The sequence below is a fragment of the Agelaius tricolor genome, unplaced genomic scaffold (assembly GCF_023055355.1).
Source record: "Agelaius tricolor isolate 1412-34295 unplaced genomic scaffold, bAgeTri1.0.p SCAF_11, whole genome shotgun sequence".
Lineage (NCBI taxonomy): Eukaryota > Metazoa > Chordata > Aves > Passeriformes > Icteridae > Agelaius > Agelaius tricolor.
The window spans coordinates 28,318,924-28,331,457 of NW_027269271.1; the positions used below are offsets into that span (position 1 = coordinate 28,318,924).

Here is a 12,534-nt window from a genome sequence, read left to right on the forward strand (position 1 = left end):
TGATTTATGGTGGTTGGACCTCAGATTTTGCTGTAACTTGTGCCGAGCCTGCAGGATGTTACTTCTCTCCAAGTTTTAACTTTCTCTTCCACTTGCATGGCTTACAAACACAGCAGAAACACAGACCAAGTAGGCTGCCTACCAAAAGGCTGCTTTTTTTTCTGCCCGAGTCTGTGGTGTTGATGCCAACATGATACTGATGCAACAAAACACGTCCCGATTTTTATGGTAATTCTCAGTTCTCCTTCGCAGTCTGCAATATTGTGAGAGTAGAAACAGATCCACAGAGCAACAGTCAGTGGCAATTCTTTGTGGGCAGAACCCTCTGACTTTACACTTGGAGAAAGGCTTCAGGCTGATGGCAATATTTCTGCAATTATTTTGGGGGGAAAAAAAGGCAAAAGGAAAGGGGGAAGGGAAAAAAAAGGAGCTATCGAGCAGCTTTTTCTGCTGTATAATTTTATATATCTATGTATTTTTGCCAGCAGTTTAATTTTGTATATAGCTTAAGAAAACCTGAAATGGAAATTCTTCACATGCCACGTTGAACTCCTCGCAGTGCACAGAACAAGGAAAAGACATCTGCCAGAAAAAAAAAAAAAAAAAAGAAAAAAAAAAATTTGGCCACTACAACCAAATATGTACTTAAGAGGGACTGAAATGGGAGCCAAGAGGAAAAGTGTCAGGTACATCAAAATAAAAGAGTTGTGGAAACGGGACTGCAAGTGTAGATCCACAATAAAAAAATAGTACCTAAACTTTGCTTAGACTGCCTCATCTGTAACTTCTTATTAATCTGCTATTGACAGAATCTCCATGGAATATTAATTCATCTTTTGTTTACTTCTTAAATAGCCACACATATTTTTATCATCGACATCGTTTTTCCTTCTGTGAAATAGAATAATCCTGAATAGGGAAAATGGGCCCATTCTTTGAGATATTAGTTCTTTTTAAGTACTCTTTACTCTGTTGGATGTACAGATTCCTAGTGGAGTTTTCAGTTGATCACAGGAAAATTTTACACTTGTCCTTTCGAGGAAAGAGAAGCGGGAGAGATTGAAAAAGGAGGAGGTTGGGGCTCCTGCCCAGTTTGTTGGTGTGATGAAGGTTTTTCTTTGTTTTTGCTAGCTGATGAAACCTGGAATGGCTGAGGCTGTGGAGAGACCTTGGGAACAGGCACGGACTGAAATGTAGGAGCACTCTGATGCTCTCCACGAACAGCGTGGTTATCCGTGTGCTGCTAGAATGGCCAGCTCTGGACAGCAGTTTGTGAAGCATGTGCTCGTTGTCAAGGGCTTATTTGGCTTTCTGATGGAGGGCAGTTTTGGAAAAAAAATCTGCTCTGGAAAATCTAGAGATCCTCCTTGGGCGTGACCTTGCAGCACGGCGCGTCTTGGCCGGAGGAAAGGCGCCAGCTCGCCAGCTCCTGCTTGGGATAAAGGATGAGGATGGGCACTGACGCCAATAGCCTGGGAATACGCAGCTCCCCGCCCAGGGTCCCATAAGGATGAGTTTGTCACAATAAATAAATAACAAGGGGATGGTGGGGGATAGAGATTAATTGGGTGGCTGTACGACCGCCAATGGAGTCTCACCATATGGTGGACATAATCCTGCTTTGCTGATGGTGGTTTTCTCACCAGGGTAAAAGCGCACAAAAGCAGAATGGAGGGTCTTTGACCAAAGCTACCAGATCTGCCCATCGCACAGGCTCATCTCCACTTGCCTTTGTAGATGAAGTCAGGCATTGCAAAACCATCTCTTTAGTCGCCCTAAATACTACTGTTGTTATTGTTAAACTGAGATAGAAAATACTCTGGAGAGAGATGGTTTCTTGTTTTTCAAAATAACTAATGAGAAAAAGAAAGGCAAGTGAAACAGAAGCCGAGAGTGAGTGGAAATATCCCCTTCTAGGTGACTTTGGATCCACTCTACCAAGTAATTTTCTACATAATGTAGTTGAAGGCTTCCTAAGTGGGCTCTGCCATTGCCATTGTAATGGCTGCTTTGGTGGGAGGGAGACTTTATTATCCAGAGCTCAAGAGCCCGGCCCTGTGCTTTTTACTCCTGTTAGTAACTGTGCCTCTCAAGGTAAATCACTTAACCTCTATGTGCCTCCTTCATCCCCACATAAAGTGGGCATAGTTATGCTCACCTTTCCCACAGAGGTGTTGTAAAGCTTAGTTTAATGTTAATAAGCTGTTTTAATTTTCAGGATAAAAGGATGTTCTATAAATATACATTAGAAGTAATAATAGTTTTAATGTATGCCATTATTTTATAACAGTGCTTTTCTAGTTTTAGGATTTTTTTAGTGGTTTGAAATTATTACAGGATCAGTTTTTGTTAATTAAAGATTGACATTCGGGCAAAATTTGTTGAATTGTTCTATAAATCCAGGTCCATGTGCACTGAGCATGCCCAGAGCTGAGCTCACCTGCACTTTGGGATCATCAGGACGGCCCTTTGGCTTTTAAAACAACTCTTTGATGCATGTGCTCAGAAGTTTGATGGCTTCTAAATAGAATGGTTCAAATATTTCAAAGCACTTGAGATTCGTATAGTGTGAAGCAATTTAAAATTATTGTACTGCAATTAATTTTAAATAACTGAGCACTGCATATGTCTAGAAACCCGTACAGATCCAAATGGAAGCTCTCTAAAAATTGAAATGATTCAATAAATTTAAATCACTCTGAAGAAATGGATGTAAGTACTGTAAATCATTTTGTGAGGGGGATAAGCAAATTTTTTGCAAGTGAATCTGAGGGTAGAGACTCTAATTAGATTTTTTATTTTGGGGTTTATGATGATGAAATGTAGGTTAATATATATTTCCTAGGGATATGAGGGCAGCTCTTGTTGATCCATATGGTTTCTTGTAGCTCTTACATAGGCTGCTTTTTTTTATTTCCCAAGATTACAGAAACTTAGCAATCCAACTTTGCACATATTTTTTTTCCATTACAAATATCTTTCCCTCCAAATCTGTATAAAAAGACATGAGAAAAATATTGGTCCACAGCTAGAAATGCCAAGTGTATTTTTAAATGCAGCTAAAAAAAATCCTGCAGAATTAAAACCCTGTGCGGCATGGAAGCTCACATTTTGTGGAGTTGGGCTGCTCAATCAATATGAATTTTTATATGCCTCCATCACTGATTCAGGTACAACCTGTATCTGCAGGTACCAAAGTGGATTATTGCCTGATAGCTGTTCGTTAGCTGAGAGCATGTTCTCTCTCCTTCCCTTACAGATGTATTAGAAAGATGCTATCTCGTTGTAGGGAGGCTGCTAAAAATATTGATGCGAGACCTATTGGAAAGTAATGTCATTTCCATTGGCTCCAGCTCAGCTCCAGGAAAATCCGCGTGCGGCTTCCTCCTCCTGCCGTCGCGCCGCGCGGGTGCGTGCGGCTCCCTGTGCCGTGAGCCCAGCTCTGTCCCAGCTCTAGGGGTGCAGTTCTTCCCCAGTGCCGGGGCCAGAAATGAGGACTTGGTGCTACCGTCCTGACCCTTCCATTTTACTGTGTCCCCAACAGCACAGGAAAAATAGGACAGCCTGGTCCCTCCTCGTGCGAGCGCCCGGCTCCGCTCTTGGAGCGCTTCATCCGGAGACATGGCCACCTCTTGGCAAAGGGGTCCTGAGGGTCTGGCTGCTGGTGTTGGGGTGTCCTAGGTCCCTAGGGTGGGACAGAGCCCTTGGTGGCTGAGGGAGCCCCTCTGCCAGGCTATTCCTGGTCATTGTGCGCTGGGGAGGGAAATTATTTCTGGATTTGCTCCATGGCTGGTGGGCTCTTCCTGGCTGGAGGAGCCACGGAAAGCGAGAGGGGCCCCTCAGCAGGGTCTTCCTTAAGGCCTTACCTTACTTTTAGACAGTTGTCATTATCTTTGTCTAAAGGTCATGGCTAAATTGAATAAAAGGAAAGCTGTGTGTTCCTGTCGATGCACAATGGCAGTATTGACTTTCGTAATCCAGTTTGCTGAGGGGTGAGAGAATTAAATTAGATATCTAAGCACAGAAATTGAGAGCCTTTGAAAACAAAGATAAGGAGACAGCCTGTATTTTCCTTTTCCTGGGAGCTCTGGGCTCAAGATTTTGCAGGTGTGTCATCTGATCCATGGCTTGCATCGATCAAAACTGTGCCAATGCATATTTAATTAGCAAGGGGACCCTGGATGCATTATGGCCATCATCCCTATATTGAATGGACTGTCAGACTTTCTGAATGCCTCCCCACCCCCCCGCTTCGTTGTTTGGGGAGCTTCTGCATTTTGTCTGAGCAGCTAAAAGTTTCTTTGTTTTTAGCTGGTGATGCATACAGCACCACTGAGGAGAATACAAACAAGTAAAGTCCTAAAGTGTTTATTTTGTCTAGGAAAAAGGGCTGAACCAATTTGAATCCTTTGGGTAACGGATTTTTGTATCTCTTGGAATTAAAAAAACACAGTCGCACGATGTTTACTTTAAGAATATTTTATTATAACAAATAAAATCTGTGCTGTGGGATTTCTTAAGGAAGCCTTTGATGACAATTTGAATTAAGTCAAAATTAACGTTTGCTACTGCAAAGGAATAAATAGAAAATGTTCCAGAAATGAATCAGTAAGCAGGAATCAAAGGCTGTAAACTGTTTTAAAAACAAACATTTAGAAGTGAATCAAATACTTGTTTGTAATATCAAGGAACAAATATGGGAATACACAGATTCCCCACATTCTAGGCTATCACACGATAGCAGTAAATCATTTATGGGCTTGTGAGAACAAAGAAAGTTGATTTAAAATGAAACCATTTTGATACAGCTTTAGGGTCTCACAGCCTCTCGGTGAAGTTTCGCGTTCTTATTCCCAGCGAGGAGGGAAGTGAGGGGGAATTTCTGCAGCCAAAAAAAAAGTTAGGCGGGGAGTTGTGGAGATCTTTGTTTGCGTCCACCTTGGTACAAAGCCGGCCCAGCAGACAGAGTGTTGCCTGATAAACAGATGTAATACACAAAGTCTGCTTACAATACCGAGCAACAGACTGTGGGCACATGTTTTGGGCTCATTCAAACTCATCAGCATAGTCTAGCTGGCTGTTTTGTTGCTAGTCTGCTTACGGGGTAGCTTAGGAGCGTCTTACTGGTGAAGTAACAAGGAGGGTTTTTTTGCCACAAAAGTTTTGTGGCAGGGGCTGATGGGAAAATCATTTGCATACATCTTGTTACAAAGGCTGACTACTTCCTGGCTTAGACAAAGTGTTGCCTGATAAACAGACTTAACACACAAATGTCTGTCTGGAATAAACAACAGCAAGCTTTGATTTACATTTCCATTATCAAAGATAATCTCTTTCCCAGTGTACAGGAATTAAGAGTCCTCGCCTTATAAAAAAGAAAAAACAGGCTGGCACCACAGGGATTTTACCAGTGCAGAACCTCGTTGGGGAGCCGTGGGGATAGAGTGCAGGGGTATGGAATCAAACTGGGAATCTGGTGCTGGCGTGTACATGTGTGGTGGTGAGGTAGATGATAATGAAGCACTTTGAACTCCCTATAAAAGTTGACTTGAAAGCAATGGCTGGAGTAAAATGGAGAGCCAGGCCTTCCTTTAAAGAAATCCTAGTAGCCACCAAAATCGCCGTAAATAATAATTGTAGCATATATGGAGTGACCCCTATGTGTTTATATTATAATGTATAATGAAGGGAAAGTGAGTGTAAAAAAGCCCCAGTCCTGGTGCTGGTTTCTGTTTGTAAATCCTTTAAGCTCACCACATAAGACTGTATATAAAAGAGCATGATTTCAACTTTTTTTTTTTTTTTTTATGTATATAAATCTTTGGTAGAATCCATGCCCAAAATTATAGATGAAAAATTTATTGCATGAACACAACCCAGCCATATAAATTTTTTATTACAAATAGGGCTCTGAAACTTGAATAAAATATGTCAGTTTATTATACAGTATTCCCCCCACCCCCAAAACACGATATGAATGGAAAATTTAACTTGTGCACTTCTGAGGTGCTCCTGTGAGGTGCTGGGCTGGTGGTGGAGGAGAGGAACCTGCTGTATTTCACTGCAGAGCAGGCTCAGCATGGGCAGTGGCAGTGCTGCCCTGCTCATCTGGCATCACTGGTCATTTTTTTCCTGCACTACATGGGGATCACCTTTACTGTTTCCAGGATAGATGTGTCTGCACCTGTGGTAGCTCACGGGCTGCTCAGAGGCTCAGGGCTGCTCAGAGGCTCAGGTTCTGCTGGGGAGCTGCTCTAGAGAGGTAAAAAATGATCTTGGCACGCACTCACTGGGTCTGTGCAAACCAGCAGACAATGAGGAGGGTCACTGCCACCCCAGTGAATTCCAGGCTGGATTCAGCCTGCCCTGGAAAACACGGCGTGTTTTTGGGAGTGCTCCACAAAGTGTCCTGTCTCTCCCCAGTCAGGTGGCCGCGGAGTGGTTTAGCAATTGGAAGTGCCATGGCACTCGAAAGAGGCTTTTTTGGTGGAGGAGTGCAACAACACTTCACCGTCTGTGTCACGGTCTACAAAAAAGAACAACATTGTCAGTCTGTTGACATTGGTCCTGTCCACGGGCCAGACTTTCCTGGGAAGGTTTTATTCTTTCCAAACAATGGAGCGCTCCCTTCCAGTGCCGCCAGCCCTGCTTCCATGCAGCCGCCGTGCAGCCCAGCTGGAGCTGTGCTCCTGCTGCAGCTGAAAAGGAAAACTGCAGCCTGAAAAGTCCAGAGCTTCCGTCCCAGAGCTGGAGGTCCCTGCCTGTGTAGGGTTTGGGATCAGGCAGATCTGGGGCTGGGTCCTGCTGAGGTAGCATATGCTTAAGGAACAGATCCAAAGAGGAACAGAGAATAGAGACATGAGAGGAAATGCTACTTTGAAAAACTAGCCTGTTTTGTTATTTGCGTATTTTTTTTTCCTTTATCCCTTAATCATAATTGATTCTTGGAAGTGGAGAGTAAAATAGCTTCAACATGTTTTTTTGATCCTGTTTGCCATGGTTGTGGTTGATACCAGATCCCCTTGAGCTTCTCTTGACCAGTAACCTTGAGCCCCGTGCACAGACTCACTCAAACCCCAGCTAGCTCAGGGTTAAAAATTCCAGCCACTAACTTTTCTCTAACTAAAAAAGCCCCCAAATAAAACCCATTGTGCTATTCAAGGTTAAGCTTCCTTAAACATAAAACTAGATTCCTTGGTGATTTTTTTTTTTTTAATCAGCAATCTTAATAGTGGTTCCTCACTATAATATTTCCAACTCCATCTGAAATCATTTAAATCCTCCCCTTAATAACATGCACTTTATTGTAATATACAGATTCTTTGGCTTCCTACCAGCCTTAGCTTAAGGCACCAATGAAACTCGTTGCCGCAGGGGGCCGTGGATTCAAGAGGGGCTCGCATCTACTGTATATTTTGTTTTGTATGTTTTCCAATGGCTCTAATTATTGCAGGTGGTAGAATTTAACTGGCAGTGTTGTTGCTAAAGAAAATAGGCATAAAGTGTATACTGTTTTGCAGAGTGGCTATCAAATATATAGAAAAGAGAAAATCAAATGAATTGTTAAACTGCTCTATAGTAAGTGATTTTATTGATTTAATGCAAATGCTTATGAAAACGATCTTCCATTTATATCAATTATGTATGGGCAAAAATTAATTTATTCCTCCGGTCACCTGTTTGCCTAACTGACTCAGCAGGACAGACATTCCCCCTCCTGTTGTAGCCGAGCCCGCAAAACACTAAACGTTCAGAAAACTGGAATTTGAAAGTTTCCATGTGCAAAACAACAAAAAAGCCCCGACAGGAGTTAGTGCCAACTGCTGAAAAAGCAGAGAGCGAGTGGTGGAGGCTGAGCAAGACTCCCTCGTCCTAGGCAAGACTGTAAAACACAACGGCTCTGATTTTGCCAATCCCTTAACCATGTGGCGGCACATTTATATGTGCCGGATCATCTGCGGCATCTGAATAAAATCAGGGAAGCAAAATTCTGCATATAAACATTTTGGCTAAGTGCCTCAACTCAGTCTTCTTATCTGGGGTTTCCACAAGATGCCACCTTGCATAACAATGCTGAGCACACGCTTGCCCAGTCCATGTTTTCGGTAGCCTCCCGTGATCCCCACCGCAGGATTGAGTGGCTTTAATTCTACCTCGTCCTGTGTTTTACTGCCCTGTGCCTCTCCACAAAGAATAGTGCTTAAAGCTGTGTTGTCTTTTCCTGTGAAATTAATATTTAATTTCAGCAGAAGGGGCGGGTTGCGGGGAAGCAGAATTAGGAAAAAACGCTATCGTGGTGATGAAGGGAGAAAGTTAAAGATTCGGCGTGCAAACAAACGTCCTACGGCCAGTGGAGCCCCTCTTGTGCCACTAGCCTTGGTGTTGGAAAAACAGCACTCGAGGCAGACAAAAGTACTTTGTTTGTTCCTCCCAAGCCAGGAGCAGCTCGGGCTGTGTGTGCTGCCCACCGGCTGCAGGGCTGTGCTGGAGCCAAGGTGCCAGCGCCGAGCCCGGCTCCCGCGGCCGCCACCGCGGCCCTGGCTCGTTCCAAATTTTAGGGAAGGGAAACACGCTCCCAGTCCCACATTTCAGCAGGAACTTCTCCAAATCTATAAATTTTTGTGGAATTCCGAGCCTACTTGAAACATAAAGCCCAAACTCTGATTGAGCCATGGCTGGCTGGAGGGAAAGTAAAACCTAAAAAATAAGCAAAAGGCCAATGCCCGCCCTGTAAAATGAAATCCGTTGAATGTTGACTTTGAACGTTAACTAAATATTTTACATTCCTAATATTTTACCTTTGTTTCTACCTTTGCGGTATTGGAAATGCGAAACTTCTTGCCAAAATCCAGAATACAACAGCACTGTGCGTGTTACCCCCATAGTGATCTGCTGGCACTGATTTCAGCTTCAGGGAGAGATTATTCAGTAGATCAATATTTAAAACAAAACTGCAGAAGTGAGGATTTTTTTTTTTCCCATTAGCTTCATTGGCAAAATTATTAAAAATAATAAATACAAAAGAGACTAAATGGATTGTGGGACGTACTGGGTATATATCACTTTTTAGGAGAATTTAATTGATTTTAAATAGAAGTATCATGACTGAAGCTTTCTTTGCTAAATATTCTGAGTGGTTATATTCTGAAATTCATCAAGTTTTGTTTTGTGGGTGCCTTTTTTTACTTGTAGTTTTTAATTTATACAAGATTGTCCTCTAAGCTTCTGAATGATACCTAAAGCAGACAGTCAGCAGGTAAAAATATAATTTGAATATTTAAAATAGGCATTTTCTTTATAGTGCTCTGCGGTAATTAAAATCTTCATTTGCTTAAAAGCAAGGAACCTTTTTAAAGCAATAAATTAGCATTGCTTGACCCAAGGTCACTAGTAGTACTGCTTCTTCCAGCACTATTAATACCTCAAAGAAAAAGAAGGGGTGGTGTTATGACTCCGTTGCAATAGAAGTAAGATTTTCAATTTAATCACAGTTAAGTGTCGTGACCTTTTGATCTTGCATTGACTTCTCACTGAAATGTGGTCAAATTTCAGACAGCTAGTTCCAAACTCTGCAAAGTCAAGGTGAAGTCAGAAAATGGGTTTGCCACGATGAGGGGTGGTGTTGAGGCTTGAGCAAGCGGTTTCATCGCCTAAGTTTTGTTCCACAGCAAAAACTTTTTCTACAGGATCAATAAATTACAGAACAATTTCTGGGGGAAGAAAAAAAAATGTATTAATTGCAAAAAACCAGTTATTGGAGGGATTTCTTTAAAAATATTTTTTCCCACAGGTAAAGGGACTTTTTTTTCCAGTCCATAGTGACAGAAATAATTAAGAAGGAAAATACTGTTTGACTAAAGCTTCTACTAAGAATAATTTTTGGACCAAAGAGCGATCATCTTCACATAGAGTTAATAACGTGTAAAAAATGCAAAACGCTCATATTTACACACACCCTTTTATAGATCATTTTATTATTTTAGGCAAATAAATTTTGCTCGTTGGAGAGTGTTAGCTGGGAGGTTGTGGGATTATTTACACAAGTTCTAAAGCAGGTCATCCAGTATCTGGACTCACTTATCCCACTGCAAATCACCACCAGCACCGAGCATTTTAGGGATCTTGTGGTGCTGTAACCACTGTGAAAGCACGCCAAAAAAAAATCAGCTCTTCCCTCAGTTTTGCAGATTTTGTTCCAGAAATGTGTAGCCAACAATCTCCCCGACTATGTAGGGTTGCTAAGTTACCTTTCTATGCCTGCTTGGAGATATGTTTTGAGACTTTACTATGTGTTGGAGTAAGGCTCTGGTTTGTATACAACATAGAGGCTGCATTATAAAAAAACATGTAGGAGAGTCATTTAAATATGCCTTCTTTAAAAAGAAGGATTCTCAAAGCTTAATTTATGCCAACACACACACCCCAAGCACTCTGTGTAGTGCCACAAACAAGATTCCCTTTTTTTAATTTTTCCTTTTTATTTTTTTCTTTTTTTCTGGCTAGCTAACATATTACCTAGGCACAGGACTTTTGCATTATCATGTCCTAGTGCAACACTCCTGTCCTCAGTTTGTACTCTCAGCCTTTTGAGGAAGTCTGGCGCCTCTGATCTATTTTCCACAGCAGACCCTGTAATTTTTGGCTGTATTTTATGTTTTTCAGATTCAAGTCAATCTGAAAGTCCCAGCCAGCCAAGTGAAGCTGATATTAAGGACCAGCCAGAAAATGGTAAGTTCTTACCTGCTGCTCCTGCTTTGGGATATTAAAACAGCCCATATTTATAAAGATTTTTTTTTTCCCCATGTCTAATATAAAAAGATGATTCAGAATAATTGACATGGGTTGGCTACAAATAGGTTGTGCACTCTCCTCATAGTTAAAATGCTACTGCTTCACTAATCTAAGGTAGCATTTCTTTGTCCAGTCCTGGAGAGACCCCTTTTTTTTTCCCCCCTTTAAAATTAATTTTAATTAGGGAGATGCCATTAAAGAGCCTGCTGTATGCAACCCTTATCCTTATTCCTCCATAGCAAAGGCTTTCAGTCCCTTTGGCCTTGAGTCATGACCTTTAGGGGAGCAGATGCAACAGGAAAACAGATCAGGGAGGTTCAGCTACAGCTCCTTGGTGCTTCTCTCCGTGTTCTCCAGTGGCAGTGGCTGCAGTGGAAGCATTGGAAGAACTGGCACTTTTGGGGAAACTCATATTCTCTGCACCGGGACAGATTCAAAGTGGAAGCAATGGCTTCTGCTGGACCAATGGCTTGCTTTGTGAAGCAGCCTGGAAAAAAAGAATCATTCAATAATAGTGGATTTCTGTGGATTTCTGTATGGGAAAAGATGACTGTGTGTTATGGAACAGCTTCTCTTCCTTTTTGTGTTTAGCTAAGGTAGACCTCAACAATTTTTGTTGTCCCGTGGGCAACTGAATTTTGTTTTATTACTTATATTTAGGACTTAGAATAAGTGATGATTATTATTAGTAGTTTTTCTTGACTTCTTTTATCTGTAACCAGAACTTTTTTTTTGGTAAAACCCAAATGTAGACGGTGTTATCCATTGTACTTGAGCTCTACTCTACAGGAAAGAATTTGTGTAAAGGGTTTATGCCTCTGAAGCCCTGTCACCATTTCTGGGATGTGTAAATCCCTGTAGAAATACTGTATCTGTAGTAATACACATGTGATTTCCCTTTCACAGAGCAATAGCTGTTTTGCCTTAAACCCCTACAAGGGACAGGGTAGGGGTGAGGGGTTTCATCTGGACTGCTTTGGGGTTAGAGTTTAATATTAAGGGAAGAAGAAGAGGTTTAGGTTCATAAAAACCTTTGAACAAGCAGCATGATTCATAGGACATGGAACATAGGGCTCATTGGGCTGCTGAGATTTTGGCTATTTGGGCTCCTGTGTTTTCGTCCCATTAGATATGAAAGGTTTCATATTTTGATAGATTTTGTGCTGTTCATCTCTAAACATACCATCTTAAAACATGGTTGTTGTTTCTGAAAGACAGCGCCTAATTTCCCTTATCAATCCTGTTCACAGAAATTCTAATTTGTAGCCAAAGGATTGCAAGGTTAAGAGAAGAACTGACTAAACTGTGATTTTTGTTCTGCCAATTCTGCTATTTTTTTTTATGGGGAATATGTTGCCTGTGTTTATTAAATCATATTTTAATTTAGAATGTATTAGGCACCAAGCATGTTATTATTTCATGTTTAGATAATATTCTTTCTCAGCTATTAAAGCACAGTTCATCTTACCCTGCAGTTTCTTAGTCTTTAACAAAGCTTGCTACTCAAGAACTGCCCCGAAAAGCAGCAATGTCAGTGTTTAATAATGTAGAATCTGTAAAAGCCTAGTGAAATGAAATATCTCTGATTTGGAGCCTGAGTCTTCTTTGTAAAACAATCTTTTAGCGAATTCTTGGAACTTTGCTGCTGACCTGCAAAAGGTACTTTTTTAATTTTTTTTTTATTTTTTTTTTTTAATAAACAGGAAAAGGATTGTCTCTTTTTTTTTTTTTTTTCTCAGTTTT

General features: G+C 41.3%; 1 protein-coding gene across 18 annotated transcripts in view; it reads left to right on the forward strand.

The window, feature by feature from the left end:
- The window catches only part of NFIA (nuclear factor I A), a 349,486-nt gene that overhangs the window by 224,438 nt on the left and 112,514 nt on the right, over positions 1 to 12,534 (forward strand). For 16 of the 18 annotated variants that reach the window (XM_071436867.1, XM_071436869.1, XM_071436868.1 and 13 more), the window contains exon 3: positions 10,663 to 10,728. The exons of the other annotated variants lie outside the window; for them this stretch is intronic. In XM_071436867.1, coding sequence (XP_071292968.1) covers positions 10,663 to 10,728 — 66 coding nt within the window. The remainder of the gene's footprint in view (positions 1 to 10,662; positions 10,729 to 12,534) is intronic. 18 annotated transcript variants of the gene reach the window in all.